At 35.2% G+C, this 21,348-nt stretch overlaps 1 protein-coding gene across 31 annotated transcripts in view; it reads right to left on the reverse strand.

Moving 5' to 3' along the window:
* Nucleotides 1-2,128: 2,128 nt before the first annotated feature.
* SORBS2 (sorbin and SH3 domain containing 2) overlaps nucleotides 2,129-21,348 on the reverse strand; it is a 194,177-nt gene continuing 174,957 nt past the window's right edge. For 6 of the 31 annotated variants that reach the window (XM_070948614.1, XM_070948615.1, XM_070948613.1 and 3 more), the window contains 3 exons: nucleotides 10,226-10,266; nucleotides 5,905-6,011; nucleotides 2,129-4,586 (listed from right to left, as the gene is read on the reverse strand). In XM_070948614.1, the coding sequence (XP_070804715.1) occupies nucleotides 4,525-4,586; nucleotides 5,905-6,011; nucleotides 10,226-10,266 (210 nt within the window). In that variant the 3' untranslated portion in view covers nucleotides 2,129-4,524. Of the gene's footprint in view, nucleotides 4,587-5,904; nucleotides 6,012-10,225; nucleotides 10,267-15,399; nucleotides 16,219-18,179; nucleotides 18,981-21,348 lie in introns of those variants that run through there. The other 25 variants (XM_070948586.1, XM_070948588.1, XM_070948587.1 and 22 more) reach the window with 12 other exon arrangements.

Below are 21,348 nucleotides of genomic sequence, written 5' to 3' on the forward strand. Positions count from 1 at the left end.
CATCTACTTAAAAAGGTATGGTCTTACTTCCTTTGGTGAAGGATTAGGTTCAGCATGGAAGGAGTGCATTTCTATTGACAGGAGATAGGCACAATGTTGATTGCTTAACGACTGGACTTCAACAGGAAGGGTAGAGAATCATAGAGCTTGAGAGGGTCCTTAAATCTAAGTTCCTGAAGACTACAAGAAATCAAATTGAAGTATTCTGTGCAGATGGCTATCAATTTTCCCAAGTATTTCATGAACAGAAACCTATCACTTCCCCTTGGAGGTGCTACTGTCAAAATGTGGTTAGGAAAGATTCAAGAGGAATCTTTATTTTTACAATTGAAAGCCATGATTCTGTGTCCTGTGTTCTGGAATTTAAGACTGCAAGTCATGATCTTCTGTGAGTTATCCTTTCAGGACTTTCACATCTCCCCTAATTTTCTCAAGACCAAAAATACTCAATTTCTTCAATCTCTCTTTACAGAAGTTCATTTCTATCTTCTTGTTGCCATGTTCTGAACATGTTCCATTTTTTTCTGAATCCTTTTTTTAAACTATGGTACTGGAACTGTGATAGTTCACTTCCCAACTGCTGTGGACCCACTGTTCAACATTATGTTTGACCAGTATAAATGGGAAATTATACAGTATATCTGTTAAGGCAATCTAAAAGTGCAGTTGTCTTTTTTGCACACTGCTAGCTCACAGTCAACTTGCAACCCAAGATTATCCAAGTCCTTTCTCCACAAATATTGTTGCCAAGCCAGATATCCTGCATCTTATATTGGCATATTTTTGTTCTCCAGATGAACTTTATAGCTGCAATTTACCTGTGTTAAATGTGTTATTTTTAGATTAATTTCTCTAACCTCTCAAAATCTGATTTGTTTTTTCCATCTGTCTTCCAAAGTATTGCTATCCCACCTAACTTTATCTCACCTGCAAGATCGATAAACATTGCTTCCATCTCTTCATCCAAACATTTGATAAAAATATTGTAGAGAACCTGGGGTTGGCCCTTGTGATACTCCACTGGAGGGTTTTGTCTTATTTGATGAATAACCATTGCAAAGCACTGAATATTTAAAATTCTATGGTAGATCTTAAAGTTGATAATGACAGTGAGAATTTATTTAATTTCCTACACTGTGGAATTCCAGGTGTATTTTCTTAAAAAAACTGAGTAGCACACTGCTTTAACAGGAAATTATGAAATTAGGTTCTGACTACATTCCTAATTTGAGAAGGGCTATTCTGTACATACTAGATCCACCTTGTACACAGAGTTTAGCTTTGATTCTATAGTAACCAAAATCATAAAGGAATCTTTTGAAAACAGCACTCACTTAATTTTGTGCTGATATTTTGCTTCAATACTTTTGCTTAAGACAAGCCACCTCAGTGAGATGGTTGGAGTGAAGCCTGTTAAGGCCAGATTGTCTCTCCCCCCCCCCCCCCACCCATAGGACCACAGAATGCTATCTAGGATGAACAACAGTTTCTCTTAAGAACAAAACCCTCAACAAAGTTCATAGAGTGGTCTTTGAATGATACCAGAATGTTAGGGTACATTGTCTCACTATTAAAATCAGACATGCATATGCATTGTAATGTAGGAGAACATCAGCCATGGTCCTTTTCTATGTGGGATTTGCTATAATTTGCTATAAGCATTTTGCTTAGAATTGTTTATAAAAACTAGGGCAGGGTCTGGGCATTACCGAAAGCTCGCTTCCTGCAGACTGAACTATCTTGCCAGATATGTAGCCCAGCATTATACTTTAAAAAAAAAATGTATATGTGAATGAATGAAAATACATCAATAAATAGGTAACACTAGCCAACCATTTTTCCTGATTATATTGGAATGTTGCTATGATCTTGTCTTCTATTGTTAATACATTTTCATAAATAGCATATGCAGAAAAAAATTCTGGAATTTATGTTATTCTCCAACAATCCAAAAACTTGTGTAGGGCTATTATAAGTAGCACAGAGTTGGCCCACCTCTTACCTGGCTTGCACATGTATCCGAGTTACAAAATACTTAGAAATTCCATTGGTTTCATAAAAGGAATCTCTACTTTCCTATTTTCCCTTGCTAATTTTTGGAATAATGATTACATTCAACACTTCAAACCACACTTGATTAAACTTTAATGGGCAATGCTCTACCATTTGATACCAACAAGATGCACTCATGTACTTCAAGCCATTTTTATTAGAAGTCTCTTCAAGGAAAAAGAAACACAGAGATCCTTTGCAAGTAAGAATTCAGAGTCAATTACCTGAAAACAGGTATGAAAAACATCTTCTATTAAAATCAGATACAGGATAGAAACAGTGCATTTTTTAAAATACTACCGGTGATAGACAAGTCTTCCATCATAAATGGCATCAAAATCATTACTGATTTTACAGCAAAGCTGCATGCACATTTAATTTATAGTAAAAAGCCTTGGAAGTATCAAGCTTTTGCCATGAAATTTGCAGTAATAAAGGTACGCAGCACAAAGATGTTTCTTTTGCCATCCTATTGATATTTTTCCATATTAAACATATATATACACTTTAAAAATTTGGCTGGTAAACCATAATATTATTCATAAAACTTTTGCTTCAGTTGCTAATTTAGCAGAAATGCACTATCCAAGTGTGCTTATACTTTGGAGGAGAAACTAACGAAATAAGGAGGTGATTTTATTGTTGGAAAAGGGATGAGTTGATTAACATGATTTTTTTCCCTAAAAAAAATCAACAATAAAATGGCTCTGTACAAAAAAAGGAAATATATGTACAAAATGCTACAAGCCTACAAATTTATGAGATCTGTCCTTTACCACAATAGAAATGCAGTAAAAGATTTTCTGTTTTGCCTTTTGTAAGGTGCCAGCAAAACCAAACCTGGACTGCTTTACATAACATCATAGATATGTTAAGTCCTGTGTTTTTATCACCTGCTACTGCTGTCTATATTTGCACACACACACACACACAAAATATTGCCTTCAATATTTTATACTGTTCCAAAAATGAAACTCCATCCACATGTACTAATTTTCCTTTTTGCGTCCTTGTTTTAATGCTATGTTTCTAGAAAGAAAATACAGTTCCGGTCAACTAGCCAAAAAATAGCATCATATAATACTTTGTGTAGATTTCCCCAACTCTACTGTGACTGTGCTACAATCAAACAGAATATAAACATTGCTCTTTCATTACTGTAATAAATGAATTAGACTTTACATATTCTATTGCACTTCCAACACATTTTTATAAAGCAGATATTTATTCATTGTTAGTTTGCTTCATAATGATTCATGATTTTCCAGTATTTCTGAACTTTCCTAATATCAAATAGCAGACATAATTTCCTTTCTATGAGTTCCAGGAGTTAAAAATAGGTGTAAGTACAGGATACAGGCTGTACTTACACATATGATAGTACTCCCTCTTTTCCTCTAGAGAGATATGTATGTTGTAACTACACTAGAACCATCCATTTCATCCTGTAGAGACATGCACACATGTCTCTCCACTTAATTTAAGACATTAATTACATGAACATAGAAAGTACATCCAACTCAAGTTTCCTGTATTTGCACATATCAATAGCATATGACACATTTCCCCTACTGAGACATCACTGTGTTGGAAGCTTCTGATGCTTCCTACAAAGAGATGCAAGTTTTTGTACTTTATATATTAATACATGCAGGTGCAGGAAATCTAATTCATGCTTCTGTACTTACTAAATTCATGTCTAAAGCTCTTACTGTTTTGGAAAAAAATTTTTAACTAATGTATGACCCTCACTGGCCCAATTCTAATAAAATGTCTTATGAGATACAACTGGAAATCATGGCTTAATGAAGTATTCTAGCATCAATACTCCTTTTGATTATTTTTGCTTAAATTTTTACAGGCGTTTGCAGATATTGCAATATACATTTGGAAAAAAATATATTTTTAGTACTAATTGTATCTTGCAAATGGGTAAAAGAAGAGGCAAACTTGTGACACAGCAAACTGACAGCAACATACATTTGCTGAGCTACAAACGTGATAACTCAAAAAAAAAAAAAGGAAAGGAAACCCATTAAAATGTAGTAAATTGCAACCTGTTCTATATATTAGGTGATAATAGATATTTTTTTTTCATATGGATACTATTGCAATTTCCCCCAAATAACTGGTAACATTTTGAAGTGCCATGCTATTTCTTCCATTAAGCTTTTTATATGCGCTTTCCAAATTGGCATTGCCAGACAAAAATTAAAGGCATAAAAAGATGTATTTCGCATAGAACTAATTCCTCTTGTTTCACAAAAGCTCAGGGATTCCATTTTAGCTGTTGAATAATACTGCTGGCTGGCAGATGGGATGAAGATGGTGAAGATGAGCGGCATGATTTCTACCTGGATTTGCAAAGCAGGAAAACTGAAGGCTGGTGGAGGATGTTTTCTAGCACTTTTTATGCAGATGTGTGGCAGAGATGCAGCATAAATAAGAAAGGAACAAAATCAAATAATCATTTCACAGCCTCTTGACATAGTTTCCAGGGAAAGTACCAAAAAATTTTGTTCTTCTGGAGGTTCCTGAAAGTAGAAGTAATAAATGAAACATGGTAGCAAGAGTAACATATTCATGCTCTAAAGACAGCCTTTACATTTCATTTTAGGATTGTTCATGAATATATTTAATGCCATCCCAATAGGAAAATATGGAGTATTGCATTATATAGCCATAGAATTTAAGTTAAGTTATAATACCCTAGCCATGAAAAATGTAATCATGGTAGATAATGTAATACTATCATAATAGGTTTTACTGAGGTTTTACTGAGGTTTTACTGAGTTAACTCCCACTGCTGAAAAGACAAATCAAAGTTAAACATTAAAATATATCTTGTCTGTTTAGCAGTTATAACACCAAAGAAAACTTTTTAATGAAGTACTGTTTTTTGAATAGGGGTTTTTTAAGGAAGCAGCAGTCAAATTACAATATCAAATATTAGGCTTCAATAAATATTGAATCAATCATTCATTTGCAAATAAAACAACTTATCAAATGAAAGTATTTTTTATTCCAACATAGCAGTTTTTTATGCAGGCATTTTGTACATCAGATTCAATAGGAAAAAGGGAATCCTTAATCACCCATTAGTATGAGAAAGTTCTCTCAGTTTATGAGTACATCATGTGAGAATGATACTTTCTCCATCAATTTTAATGGAGAAATTTACTATGTCAAGGTTTAGAGCATGGTGGTGGCAAACATTTGCCACGTCTCATAATATGGTTACCTTTATAGTGCAGGAAATTGCTCACACATAAAAAGGAACATACCACAATATAGGCAGATCTCATGCAGTATGGATTTTTTGCTAATCAGTTCCTCATGCTTGAACTGCGTTCCACAAACATCATTTATTGCTGGATATCCTCTAGTATTAGAGTGTAGATCCAAATGGGTATGAAAGATGGCACAATGATGTTTGATTTAGGGAGCACACCAAAAGAAAAAGATTTGCTCTGGTATAGAAACTATAATATTTCCAACAAGATCTGGAAATCTTGTTGCAAATATTATATTGCAGAATAGCAAGGTAGGGGTGATTATATTACATGTGAAAGAATCAATGGCATATGACACAAGATTTTGGGGAACATCTCAAGAATGTTTTTTATGGCTGGCAAACTAGACATAATACATGCAATCCTGCAATAATTTTGAATAAAAAATTGCCAGTGGTAATAAACCAGAGGGTTCCCTAAAATGTTACCCTCTAAATACCCTGTTGGGTAGAAATTCTGAGACTGCAGGAGTAATTCAGATTGAGGGCATCAGGCTAGGAAAGCCAAATGGTATTTATATATCCTAGTAAAGGCACGACTAAAATTATGGAAAACATACCCACAAACCATCCATCATCACATTTTTCCATCACATCAATGACATCTCCCTCTCTCAGCTCCAATTCATCTTCGTTCCTAGGAGTATAGTTATACAGAACCTGAAACCTTAAACAGGACAAATGGATGCATTTAAAGAAAAAAAAAACATCTTGCATTTTCACTATGCAGGTTGCTAAACAGTTCTTTGAAGATAAAAATAAGCCAGGCTACAACTGAAATCAGTGATAGATAGAAAGATCTCTATTGACTAATGCATGAACTATTGAAGCAGAATATTTTTATTTCAGTTCAAATAAATGGGCTGTAAATCCAAATATGTGTAGTTACAATCATTCTTAACTATTTGAGACACTAGCAAAGCGTACAACATTTAAGTGTACAAAACATACATTTTAAATCATTTTAAAAAAATTTGTATGTTTGTATGTTTGGGCAGTGCTTTGGATTCAGTCCCCAAAAGCTGGTTTGGAGAATGCAGGAGCATGATCATAGGACTTGTCTGCAACTTATTTGCACATCTCACATCTTTCTTGGATCACATTGCAGCTGTGTGCTGCAAAGAATCTTTTGAGAACTGAATTTTGGAATGCTTCAGATCTCAGTATGGAAAAGTGGAAAAATAAATTTCAGTCCTAATGAGCTAAAAAGGAAGATAGCCTAGAACCGTGATGGCAAACCTATGGCATGTGTGCCACAGGTGGCACGTGTAGCCATATCAGTGGGCATGCCAGCTCAGCTCCGGTGTGCATGCGCACGCAAGCCAGCCGATTTTCGGGCCTTCTGGGCCCACCAGAAGTAGAGAAACAAGCTGTTTCCTGCCTCCAGAGGGCCTGGGGGTGGGTGGGGAAGGCCTGTTTTTCTTTCTCACCTGGCTCCAGATCCTCTCTATGCATCTGGGGAGGGCGAAAACAGCCTTTTTTGCTGTCCCCAGCCTCCAGAGACTCCTAGCAAAAAATGTCACTTCCTGTCCAACTAGAAGTTGGGAAATGGGCCGTTTCGGGCCTCCGGAGGGCCTGCAAGGGGGTGGGGATCCTGTTTTCGCCCTTCCCAGACGCATAGAGAGGGTCTGGAGCCAGGTGAGAAAGAAAAATGGGCCTACCAGGCTATCGCGTGCCAGGAGCAGGGGGGGGTCACGCACACATGCGCAGGGTGGGGCGCATAGAATTATGGGTGAGAGCGCGCACGCGTGTGAACCTCCTCCCACCTCCTGGCACGCGATGACAAAAAGGTTAGTCATCACTGCCCTATACCATTTCTCTGAGCTCCAAGAGCAAGCAATCTAAGATTCCCCAGAAGGTCTTGAATTCTTGCTCTCATAAACAAGTAGCCAGCATTATGTACTTTAGTCTAATATATCTTCTCTAGTTTAGAATTTCATGGCCACTAATTTATATATATACTTATTTTTTCTTTGTATTTTTGGAAATGCTAGCTTTTCTTCAAGAATGTTAACAATTCCCTTTCACTATAAATTTGCCAGCAGTCAATAACCATGTTACTCTTGGGAATGATATGTCATTGTATTGTTATCTTTCTATTAAAAAAGTCTTCTTTAATTAATGGTGGCTTGTACTGTAGAAGTAAATTTTATTTGTTTCTTGTTAGGTAACAGTATTTGCTAGATAAAAATCAAGTTAAAAATTTATCATGATAGTGCTTTTTGTAATTATTTAGATTTTTTTAAAAAATCTAATTATATGACATGCCGTACAAATAAGTGGATTAAAAAATTCAAAATATATTCAAAATAAAGACAGTTGACAATTGTTAAACCTTGGATTTGTGGCTTCCTTAGGAGATACACTGACAATAAAGTCTGCAATACATTATCAATTATATAGTGTCACAAAAATATGGTTTTATCAGTTCTATATTCCATGCATTATGTTCCAATTATGGTTATTTAAAAATTGTATTATATTATCCAATGCCCAATTGTATACATTATAAAAACGCATCTGCCCCATTCACTGCCATTCATTGCTAATTCACTGGAAAAATCTCCGAGTTCACAGTGCAATTATATATCTGCTCACTTGGAAATAACCCCTCTTTGAACACAATGGATGGTGTTTATGAATGGAAACAAAGGATTGCATTGCTAGTTCCTAAATAAATGTTCTTGCTTAATGGCATTATATGACCTCTTAGCCTAACTTGAGGATAAAATGAAGAGAGGAAATAATATTCTACAAATTTGAGTTCCTGGAGATTGGACAGGATATAAATGAAATAAAAGCAACAAAAAATGCCAATTTAAAATCTTTCATTTTTCAGTTTCTGCCACGTATATAAACTACTGAGAAGGGGAAAAATGAATATAATTGTGAAGAGACCCACTCCCCTACTTCCTTAACAAATCATATTGTACAAAGTCCTAAGGGCTTTGTGACAGGATGTTGTGGAGGGTTATGACCTTTGGTCAATAAGGAATCTACTTAGTTACAAACAGATATACTTTATTTGTTGTAGCAGCCAATTCTCTTTCTGTTTGTTCATGATATAATGAGTTGGAAAATTTGGAACTTGTTCTGAATGAGTCACCAGCAGTTGAGTTCAGGGTAAGAGATGCTCTCATTTTAAATAGAATAAAATAATCTACTTTGGTAATGTCTAAATACAGATATTATACTCTAAAAGTTTAGTACCTATACTTCTCTTATTCTAAACATTATATGTAGTGTATCAACTGGGAGTATTAAATATTGCTTCTCTGCAATACATTGCAAATTTGGCCTTTGCTAATAATTATTTAAATAATATATGTGTGTTCCAAGTCTCACACCAGAACAAAAAAAATAACAAATTGCAAGATTGATAGATATATAAACTACCTTCAACCCAAGGCTCTTCTAGATAAGAATACCTTGCAACATTCACATCAACTCAGACCTTATTGAACAACTGATGCAATCACAGAGAACACTTTATTGCAATATGTCCTGGAATCTTCCTACTATAGTTGTGGATTTTGATAAAAGGAGAACTCCTATTTTCATGCAGTGAGTCTCATTTCAATACTGGGAACTGCTGATTAGTTTGTCTTGTGTGAGAAAATCTACAGAGTCATTAAATGAAATGATTAATTTGTTTCCTTCACAGATCCTATTACTTGTATCCCACTATAACAGAGACATGTTATAGCTGTAAGGGGAACCAAATACAAAACTATTATGTCAAGGTAAGCAGATGGAAGTTTCCTATCTGTTCTAGGAAAAGTGGTGTACAAATTCCTTTAGCTTGACATCAAGTATTACATTGATTTCAAAAGTGGCTGAAGTCAGGATTTTAAAAGGATAATTTTTCCCCTTTAGCTTCCCAATCCACCAATCTCCAGTCTGGATATTTATCCAAGCTTATTTTTCAAGGAGCTTGTTGAAAATTCTTCAACGAGAAGAAGTGGGCCATAACTTGTTGAGTTATGGCCCACTTTCTGATGACTATAATTATTTGCTTGGTTCCTTTAGTTTCTCCTTTTAGGACAATATATACTCAATTTTCAGGTAATCATATTGCAAGGCAGTTTGACAAAGCTCTGTGAAGGTCTTTGTATTTGATCCCTTAGAATAGCACGCTACCTTCATTTTCTCTAGACAGCTTGCTTCTTCTTTAATTCAACACTGCCACTATCTTTGGCACCTACTGTAATTTTAAACTTTTTGTGGTTTGGCTTATGGTTGCATCCCTTTGGATAGAATTGTGCAAAATTAACCAGTTTGAGAAGAACGATTGTCTTGGAGATCTGTGGGACTTTTCATTCCCTCTTCACATTACAAGGTGTCTCAATAATTTCTGGAAGTAATTTGGATGGAAGCAATTTTAGACCAGTTGAAAATAGTCCTGTCCCATGCAGTTTGGTTGTGTCCAGAATGCTATGTCCAGGACACCATGAATCACTTACAGAGATTACTTCCATCTTAGGCCAGTTTTTGGGCAAAATTTCCAAAAAAATTTTTGGAAAGTTTTTATATGGTTGAGTTGAGGACGAAATATCATATTCTCGAGATCTCTGGAATGCTCTGTGCCTAATTGATGAAGTTTGAACATCCCTACGTTTGGATTTTATAAGAGCTCAAAGTGCTCAAAACATTGTGAATAGATGGAAATATGGATTATGGGTGCATGTATGCATCATGGTAAGAGAGAGGAGCACACAAGACTTTAGTTTAGTTCAACCCCATTTCCTTATCCTTTTCTATTGTGTCCATAGTAAACTTGGGATGATATATGGTTTCTTGGATGACAATTTCTCCCTTTGGCCCAGTTAGAAATTTAACACTATTATTTAAAGAAGAACTTGAGTAGATGAAAATACTTACGGTTCCCCCCCACTGTCATGAGCAAACACAGGGCGCTGTGGCTGAAATGAAATGAGTTGAAATGTAGTAAGAGTATACACTGTAATCAATTAATTTAGCACAGTCTTCCATAATAGTCAGCTCACTAAGTGCTTCAATACATTCCCTGATTTAGGGGCTGCATTAAAAACAGGTTTTCTCAGCAGTAGGTAAGATACAGTTTAGAATATATACACCTATGGGGGGGTATGTATTGTAAAGCCTATTTTAGCGTAGACCCATATTTTATTTGGTCTTATTTAGAAAAAAAATCTGGTTAAAAGATGGGAACAAAGAAGGATCCATTTCTCCAAGGACTTTTCCATTGTGCAAGCCTCTTTATCCTTTTCAGCCTAAATCTTGCCATGCCAAAGAAAGCAGATAAGTTTAGCTTCAGTGTTTTCAAACACCATTAGTGTCACAAAGATTACAACAGCATTAAATAAGCAAATAGCAGGAAAAAAACCCAGCTTCATTACAATTCAAATGCTTTTCAAAAACAAGGAGCAGCCATTCCTGATGACTGGTCAGGAGGATAACATTCTTAGAGAAGTGCCCTCTCAGAAAGATTTTGCTATGCTCCCTGGCCTTGAGAGGTTTTGTGTATTTGCTTAAGGACTCCTTAAAGGAGAAGAGAGCAAAAGAACAACAGCTGTTTATCAAAAATATGTGTGAGTCATTAATCCAGGGACAACACATTCCTTGAAAAGTTATAGAAAATGGACCTGATCACTCAAAAGTTTAGTTAAGGTTATATATAAGATTTAAAATAAAGGTGGAAATTTGACAAATACAAATGTGAATTTATAATTTACGATGTATTTGTTTCTCTTGCTGATCTATTATTTATGAGTAGCCCTGGAAACATATTTAGATCACCTCTCTGAAGTTTCATTATGAATTAAGGTTATGTAAGTGTCAATCCTACAAATTATTTCCAAAATGATTTTGGCACAATCAGAATTATGAACTAAATCTGTGTTGAAGATATGTGGATTTCAACTCCCAGAATTCCCCAGCCAGCATGGGAGTTAAAGTCCACACATCTTCAGGCTCTCAACATGCACAAATGCCAAACTAAACCATATACTATAGTCTTGGTAGCTATTCAAAGTATGAATGCATCTTAATAAATTATTGAGTCAAGTTGTGAATTACTATTTTCTATATCTGAACTATGCAGACATGGATTGTGCAATTTCTAATATTACTTCAAACTTCTGCTTACTGCTATAGGACAGTTCAGCTACTCTTTCAACATTATTGTTTTCATTTGGAAAAAAAGGAATGCTTAGAGAAAAACTAGATTTGCCCGAATACGTTAATCCAGATATATCAGAGAACATTGTAATCTCCTCTGATTTCCACTCAATAACATCTTCATACAGTAACTGAAATTTGTTTTATAAAAGACAACAGTTTTGATTTGTTACATTATATAAACTACAATGTATAACAGTGAAAATGCATGAGAACCATTCTTTAATTTTACTTTTTAAAATATGATTAGAAAATACGTTGCTAGAGAGAAAAAGAATGATACAGTTACTCTAGGATATTTTTCTATTAGCAGCTGTCTGCAGAAATTAGAAAGCAGTTTAAATGGTGTTTCAACATTTCCTGAATGGGAAATGCATGCAATGTTGTTGCATGAGATTCAGAGCTTGCAGACATCAGATGTAATTCAAACTCCATTGACTTTGGAAGGATTCCTGAATATAAGTCTTATGCATTTGCCACTAGGTGAATGCTAGAGCCTAAGAGTTTAACACATACGTTAAAACATTCTCCATATGCAAATAATAATGCAAACAAGTGAGTCAGTCAAACAAGCTTGAAAATACTGTAAGTTAATGATCAAAGGCTGTTTATAAAAAATGCATTACATTTTTAAAAAATTTAGTACATGCATGGAACTGTCTTGTGCCTTTATTCTTTTGACTATGTAGCACTATAGATTTGCATTCCAAAATGTGCTTTGAAATGCACAGGAGTATGAATATAAACCTATATGCAACATCTTACAGCAGCTGTGCCTTTTCTTGTGACTGCATGTATGCAGTCACAAGAAAACTAGAGACAGTTTTCTTGTGTCACAAGAGAACTAAAAGTAATCTCTTGAAAGTTAAAACAGGTTAGATTTATTTATGTTTCATGGATATCTAGGCCATATAATTACATGTTAACATATATATTTATTTTAGAAGATGCTCAGATGAATTATGTTTAATCATTATAGGATACATGAGAATATTTCTGTGACTAGTAAATATTATTTAAAGTCCCTAAAATCTTTTAATAAGAAAGATCCTGACACTTCTCTGTTAACGCTACAAAGGTGTCGTGCCTAGTTCTATGATGATGCCTAGGAGAATAAAGAATATTTTATTATATCTGACCGAAGCTCTTCAGAATATTTTTCATATTTATTCTGATGGTTTGTTTCCCAGAGAGCTGCAAAGAAGGTAGCGCAACCATTGGAGCCCAGGTATATAATGGATAGACATTAGTTTGCATCAGTTACAGAATTTAATCAACGTTCAAGAATTGTTCTATCAAAAGTGCAGTGGAGTAGTCAAAAGCAGAGAGCAACAAGTAATCTACAATGATTAATAGCTATGAATATAATTAAAAAGACTTAAGCCTTCATACCAGACAAAGTTGGTGAGGAAGCTCTTCTTAATATTAGCTTTACAGATGTGTATGTAGTTGTACATCTATTTAGTTGGATATTGTTACAACACTCGGCAATTTTAAAAATCCATTCACTTCAATCAGTTTCAATCTGGATTCATTTATAAATTCGAGCCACTATGACCCATTTAAGTGCCAAAGTTTCTTTTTATCCAAGAAACTTCTTCAGAACAATTCTGAAGAAGCGTCTTGGATGAAAAGTGAAACGTCTTAAAAGAAAAAAAAGCAAGAAAGTCCAGTTGCCTTTTGAAAGACAACCTTGACCTGGATCTCTATCCATTGCCTCCATAGGCAATGACTCATTCAAGTTGTTCATTACCAGAGTTGACACCAACATAACTAAAAGTCTTAGGTTGTTTTATTTAAATAACATTGTTTTCTTCTTCCTAGTCCTTTTCATGAAATTCAAACAAACAAATCTTACTAGAGAAAACAGAAAATTGGATAGATTTAACATTTGGCTTTAACACAAAATGTGAAAATCACACTTTTATCTATAATCAGACAGTCATGTTACTAAGACAAAACTGCAATTTGAGAAAGATGTTTTAAGCATATATGCATGGAAAAGCTAATGCAAATGACAACTCTAGGAAAAGCAATGCTATGAGAAAGCATGTTAACAAATCAACCCAATACATGTTGCTATAGCAGCAAAACATTTTAAAAACAGGATCATGCAATTGAAAATAACAAATAATAACTTAAACTTTATGGAACCCATGATAGTACAAAGAGGCTTCCTTATGTAGCACTGTTAACAGTCTCATAAGTAAAATATTTTGAAATAAGAGGAGTTATTTACAAGACTGGAAGTTAAATACAAATTTGAGTGGCTAAAGATGTGCTTTTTAAAAGGATGATTTAATGGACACTTGTAATAGCTTTGCTTTACATTTTATCAGTGAACTTGGAAGTCAAGCACTGGGTACCATGGCTTTCACATGTTACCATTCAAAACATTTTCAACAGCAGAACAACAGAAAGAAAGACCATTAGAATTATTTGAACATGTGAATTCAAGATCCCGTAACCAGTTCTACAGATTTTATGCTAGGGGGAAACCTAGTAATACCTAACAGGCCACGTAGTATCATACCCTATGTGAAAAGCTGTGCCCTCTGACAGGTGAGCCACAAGACCTGCTAGTCAAAGCAGGGCTACGAGGAGGTTTGCCGATGACAGAGATCTCTCTTTTTAAATCAGCCTAGAAAAACCATAAACACTAGTCAATTCATCTAAACATCTAGAAGGGCAATCTCCTGCGGTTTCATTCCTGCAAGCTGGGAAATCAATTTTTCTCATTTCCAAAGCACACAAATGGCATGCAGAACTGTTAACCAACTATGCCTGAAAATGGCTGCTTATATCTTCTTTTAAAAAGAGAATCCTTAGCATCCCAAATTCATAAAGCCTATACAACTGGATTGCTTTTCAAATATTCCAGGGGTAATAGATTTGATCAGTTGTGCAGATAACACTGGAGGACAATCTAAGGCCAACCTACTGCTAACACTTCACAGCCAGAAAGAAAAAATAATGTACAAGAAAGATATCAGTAAAAATCTAAGTATGTGCTTTACATATATACATATATATCCTTCAAGCTTATGAAATGTTAAAGCTAAGAGTGTTGCAGATTTCATATTTTTGTGATCACTGAAAGAAAATTCAAAATACGAGTTGTCTTTGAATTAAAAAAGTATATATTTGGCAATTTCTTAACGGTACTGCAACAGTTCTTGAATGTATTGCTATTAAATGCTGACAACAGGACTTTGGGTGCATTAACAGTTCGTCTCTAACTTTTCAATGGGCAGTTTTAAATGGTGGATTATTATTTTCACTTTCTAGTACTTCCAACTCTTTTGTCCATTTCATCTATACATTAATCTAGGATTTCTCTCTCTCTCTCTCTCTCTCTCTCTCTCTCTCTCTCTCTCTCTCTCTCTCTCTCTCTCTCTGAAATACAGTAACATTAATCCAAGAAGAGACTGTGTGATGTTATTTCCTAAGATGAATGAACCAGAACAAAGTTTATTAATTGTCTCTACCACTTGCTTGTGCCTATAGGGCTCCCTAGATTGCTTTCCCATTTATCTCAAGAGATAAATGCTGCTGACATTGGGAAAGGATTGCATATTGCAATGTTGCTTCTAGGCTAGCATATTGATTCACTTATTCTTGATTTCTGATGGCAAGACCAACTAGAGGGATAAATCCAAATAATTATAAGAAACGCACTTGCTATAGGATTAAAGAAATGGATTTTAGAATATGTGCTTAATAATGTCTTCAGAATTTCAGTACCTTCAAAGTCTATATTGGCATTACTAGAAGCTCTAGTATTAATGGGACTTATTAGGTAGAAGTCTTGGTCTTGAAAATTGATAATTTTAAAAGGTTTTTTTTTTTTTAAAAAAAAAAATTGATTTATATGCCGCCCTTCTCCGGAGACTCAGGGCAGCTTACAGTGCGTTAAGCAATAGCCTTCATACTTTTGTATATTTTATACAAAGTCAGCTTATTGCCCCCACAAACTGGGTCCTCAATTTACCTACCTTAGAAAGGATGGAAGGCTGAGTCAACCTTGAGCCTGGCAAGATTCGAACTTACTTTAATTGCAGACAGCTGGTGTTATATTACAGTGCCTTTTTAATATATATATTTTATTTAGCGCATGGTATCTCAACAGGTCATGCAATCACTGATATACAAATTTAGTTTAAATAAAGCATCAGCAAGTTGTGTGTGTGTGTGATTTTTTTTAGTTGACTTACTAGACTTTGAATGCGGTCTTAATAAAATTGAGATAAGAAATTGATTAGAATTGGGAAACATTGCCAGATATTGTGTTCCAAAAATGGACCTGTGATAATCCCAGTCTTTTTATTTCAGTGAATCTTGGATTGGTGCAAGGTAATTTCAATATATTTAAAACATTCATCTAAAACTTGATTGCATGCTTGCAGTATTAAATATTAGTTGCAAATCCAAATTTTAATAACAGGTTAACCTCCAGGCTTTCCATTTGTCAAGCAGTTGAGAAGACGTGCAGCATTTTCATAGTTTGCAGGCACTATTACCTTTATCTTGGATGATTTTTTCTCTTGTCTGTATGAGAATTTGGAAAGGAGAGGGGGTGAATGGGTAGCAGTGGCCTTGGAAAGCGCAGAGAGAGATTCAGGAAAAGATGCTTTGGCTGAATGAAATGGAGAACTAGAAGCAAGGCAGGAAGGAGAGGTAGAAGGTGCTTTCATCTCATGGGAAAGTGATGCTGGCTTAAACATTTAAAGAGAGACAACTGTAATTCTGTGGAACAGCAATTACAAAGGGAGAGATAAAAAAACAAAGAAGAATATATACCCCCATCAGTAAAAGGAAAGGTGGCCCTACCTGGCCCATCTGCTATGTATGTTGAGAAGATTTACTTAGTATAGAAGTGTATGAGTCAGATTATCCATGGAACAAAGATAGGATCCTTAGGCTAAACTTTCTTGATCAGCAGGTCCCACTCCCTTTTCTTGAAAATACAATGCTGCAAGTTACTTTTTGAAAACAGTTCATACCTAAATACAACCTGCAGTGAGGTTATTCAGTTCAGTTTATTGCAGTCGTAGACCAGTATGAGCAGACTGCTTTATGAATGTATTTAAATATAATCTATTTTAGTAGATCATAAATAAAGTTTAAGACAAGGTTAAAGTACATTTACTGTATAAAACAACCTAACCAACATCTGTAAGAGGTCCTGGATGCAGCCTATATTTGCAATTACATTAAAAAAGGAAAGCCCAGACCTGCAATACAACCACATCATGCCCACAAAAGCATGATCATGGCTTATGAGAAAACAGTCTGGAAGACCAATAATTCAAACCAAGAACTGTGTTATTCTTGTTTCTGTTTTCCAAGCAAGGGTCTGGAGTGTATTCAGTCATAAAGATAGGCTGATAAAAAGATCTGCAGAATTTATAACTTCCTAAACGAAACAGGAGCTACTGCTGGTCTCATAGAAAGCCTCATTTAGACACTGCAAATTATACCAGTATTTGTGGTATAAAATCACAAGTCACAATATCTACTCTATGAAATCAAAACACTATTTAAAGAAGAAAAACATAACTCCACCTACACAAAACTTTAGATTCACTGCCAAGAACATGAAGTTTATATGCCTTTGAGCCACTCCCCCTCTTTCATGCACCAATCAGGAGGCCAGCGGAGTGACATACTTTCCCAAAGACTAAATCTGGAGAGCCTCATCCTTATTTTTTCCTGACTGTTCAAGGGGCTGCTTGATATTGCTGAGCAGCAGAAGTTATGACTGTTTCATCTCCAACATTTAAGGAGCAATTTTCTTCCCAGCTGGATAGAACATAGCTAGGATAAAAGATGTGTCCAGGGAAATCTTGGTTATGGCAATCCTAATTAAACTATGGATAATTCCTATTTCTTATTTAAAATGTTCTCTTCACCTTTTTAATGAGTTTGTGGGCAAACATTTTGCTATATCCTAATTAAATTTGCCTAGAAACACCAGGATTATGAACATGGCTTGGGAACTAGACAGCCAATTGGGCATTTTCCTTAATTATCCTTAATAGGTCTGGAATAAGCAATATGAACAATGCATCACTCAGCAAGCTAATGGAGGCATTTAAGGGAGTTACTGAATTGTTTTTGGCCAGGAAGAGGGCTTATTTTAGAATAATAGGAACCAACATGTTACATAATGTATGTAACACGTACTTGGATCTTAGTGCAGCATGTTTCTTTTTCTGTTATTTTTTCTGTATTTATTTACGTATATACCTTCTTATAAATAACTCAAGGTGGCAAAGATACTTTTCTACATGCCATGATTCCTATTAAAATAGGGCTTTTTATTTAAAATGAAATTAATATATGCCACCACAATAAGATGTTAAATGCATCTTCTGGTTTGATGCAAAAATCCTTCTAGGTACTGCTTGTCATCCTTGGAAAGAGTCAAGGATTCTGCATTGCTGGTAAAAGCCAGAGTTAATAGTAGGTACAGTAGCTGTTTTCAAAAAGTTAAGAAGCAATCAGCTGATCTTCAAAATGAATTGAAGAAGGAACAGTTGTGTATTAGTATGCTTAAATTGTTCTTGAAAATTGCAATGTGTAGTAGAAAGCTCATGCCAAAACAAATACACTGAACAAAATCTGGACTAATGATGTAAGTACAATAAAACATTATTGTACAATGTTTAAATACCTCTTTTTTAGTATCTGCTGAACTGTTGCCTTCAAAAGTTATCATAGGCTGTCTCTTATTTGCCATTGGTGACTCTAAATGGTCAAGGTTTGGCTCTTCCTCTATATGAAGTCTTGCCAATTCTTCAGGCATCTCAGGGGCACGACTGTAGAAACTTAAATCTTTATTTTTTGACTGCTCCCCTTGAATGATTGACAGCAGCTCCTCACAGAGTTCCTCCTGTTTGCCAACTTCCTTTAGTGTTTTGGATAACGAGTCTTCTTTGGCGAGGGCAAGGGCATGGCCTGCTATATTTTGCATTTCTGGAACAGGGTTTGAGGGGCTTTTCTTTTCCTTGACGGTGGGGATTCCTTTCATCCCTTTGAAATGGTTCCACTCAAGCTTATGTCCGTGGTCATGAAAATGGGTTGCTGGAGGAGGTGATGATATGCATGTAGATGAAGAAAGTGGCTTGGGTGAAGATTCAGGGAACACATGGGAGGCCTTTGATGAGGGAACTGGAACAGTATGGCCATGCTTTATTTGAGGAGTGATATTATCTGAGAGGTACCCTGTCTTCTCTAAACCTGCTAAAGGTAGAGAGTCAAATTCCTCTAAACCAGAAAGAAAGCTTTTAGGAAAAGGAGGAGGAGGAGGAGGAGGAGGAGGAGGAGGAGGAGGAGGGGAAGGTGTGTTTGAAGGTGAAAAGCCAAGAGTCAGTGACAACCATTCATCAGTGATGGCCTGAAGATGTCTTTTATTAGAATCTGGATAAGAAGAGGATCTGTATCTGGGAGGAGGGGGTGGTGCTTTGGAATCCCACTTGAGAAATAAAGGGAAAGAACAGGAATTAAAACAAGGTGAAGGACTGGGCTCCTTCAGAAAAATGCTTTTTTTAAAAACACCATCCTGTTAACTCCTCTTTATAGGATATTACTTACTGAGCATACATTTTTGAATTCATTAGCATATCAACCAGGCAGCAGAAAGCATATCTGGAAAGTGAAACTATCAGGTTCTTGACGTCTGACTAAATGTCAGACCTCAAGACAGATTTGAATCACCACGTTACTCTCATGCCAGCCAGTGACTAATGGCCCAGATGTGATTACCCAAATTTTACTTTCTGCAGCCTTATTGTTTTGAGAGGAGAGTGGTTCTGCATAGTACAGACATATGCAATTCAGGTTGCGATAGTTTGAGATTAATCAAAATTAATCCCAAATGCTGCAAGTGTTTAAGTTCTTCACCAACTGATAAAAGAACCCTGCAATAACAAATTCAATAAAATTGTACATTGTGTTTATGTTCCCTGCAGCTACACAATCTATTTTTTTACTTTAAAAATAATAGCACTTCACACATTATTACATTTCTTTTAAAGGTACATAGGATCCAAATGCTAGTTAGTGCATATAATAGAAAATTATTTTAAACTCAAAACTGTTTTGAAAAATATCATTATTGGCTGAATAATACGGTTAAGCTGAAATATTGATTGTAGATTTCTTCTGGTAAAATAAAGGTCCTTTTGTAAGCATGGAAGAGCTGGGATTCATACGTATATTGCATCAGTAGATATCCATTGCTTCAATAAATACTGAAAATGTAGTTTTTGTTATTAATTTTACAAGTTAATCCTCATTTGAAATAAAAAAGTTTGAAATTTGTCTTAGAAAGGCTGATGGTAACATTTGTATTATATATAAAATGTAGGTACCAGGGAGAACATGGGTACTTTGAATTAATTGCGCAGGAAATCTAAAGTTATGATTTAGTCCTTAAAATAGAATTTAAATAATATAGAATGGATCTCAGCTGTCACTGAGAAACACAAACAGAAGAAATACTTTTGTGAATGTTAAAAGTAGTCTTATGAACATGGTGTTAATTAGCACTAATTTTAAGTCACATAGATTTAATATGGACAATGACAGCCATGGTTCCATTTATGTAAATAGGCACAAAAAGCTGAGCAAAATTTGAAAAATAGAAAAATTATCCTCTTTTTGTATTCAGTCATTTTAAATAGAAAGAATATATATATTTTAACTAGAAAGAACAATTTTAAATAGAAATCTTCAGCCCACAATTGCTACTAGATATAAAATTATTAAAGTACATAATATGCTATAAGTAAAATTTTACCACATTTAAATATTTTACTATAAAGTTATTATCTGTTTTTTATATTGTGTCCATCTCTGCCATTATGCATAATGCTTATTTAGCAAGAAGTGGAGGTCAGAAATAGGGAAAACTGAAGAGCTACATTATGTTTCCATGAAGATTTGAAACCAAACAGTACTACATTCATTATTGAGTATCAGTAGGCAGATATCCACTAACTTCCTTAGTGCTAATTAAAATATGTTGGGTTGCTGTTGATCCCCAATACTAGAAAAATCCATGAGCAAAAATATATGTTGTATTTGCATCATTTTAATAACCACTTGTTTTTGCAAGAACGAAAGTATCTTGCATTGCCAATTCTAGTTTGAGTTACACCTTTTTACTGACAAATGTTATGGAAGTGAGAGCTAGTGCTGGGAAATTGCATAGTTGGACCCGAAATCTCTCAATTCTCCCCTTCTTTCACAACTCAAGCATGAAAACATCTGTTGAAGATCCAGTATTAACTTAATTGTGTTTCCTTGGAGAATCCTAAAGCAATTATAATTCACATTAATTATTATTATTTCCTTTCTTTTCACTGAAAACTATTCGCTTCTCATCCAAGTTGAACAATGATAAAAGATAAAGGTGCCCTATGTACATGAAATCTTGCAGGCAAAACATGTTTATGCAGTAATTTATAATGGGATGCTACTTGCTGCAAGTTGTTGGCTGGTGGCCTTATTTAAGCTGCTAAAGCCTCTTTTAGAGAAAAATAAACAGGAAGATATCCTGCCTGGGCACTGTAGCTATTTTACATAGCATATTCCCAACATTCAGATTCACCATGATTTTGACTCTGATGAACAGTCTAATATACTGTAGTACCTGAGCACTATAAAGCTCCCTTATCTGGGCTTCCTCTTGGCTTCCTTTGAGGAAGGGGAAAGAGTGCTCTTTGGTACAATCTCAGACGCATGAGGGCTTAGACTATGCCCTTCCTGGCTCAATATAGGACTGGGTGAGTGTATGATGACCTGGCTGTGGGAGATTGTCTATGCTTCTCCTTAATAGA

Source organism: Pituophis catenifer, unplaced genomic scaffold (genome assembly GCF_029215685.1).
Source record: "Pituophis catenifer annectens isolate HBS135680 unplaced genomic scaffold, rPitCat1.0.hap2 SCAF_8, whole genome shotgun sequence".
NCBI classification, from domain to species: domain Eukaryota; kingdom Metazoa; phylum Chordata; class Lepidosauria; order Squamata; family Colubridae; genus Pituophis; species Pituophis catenifer.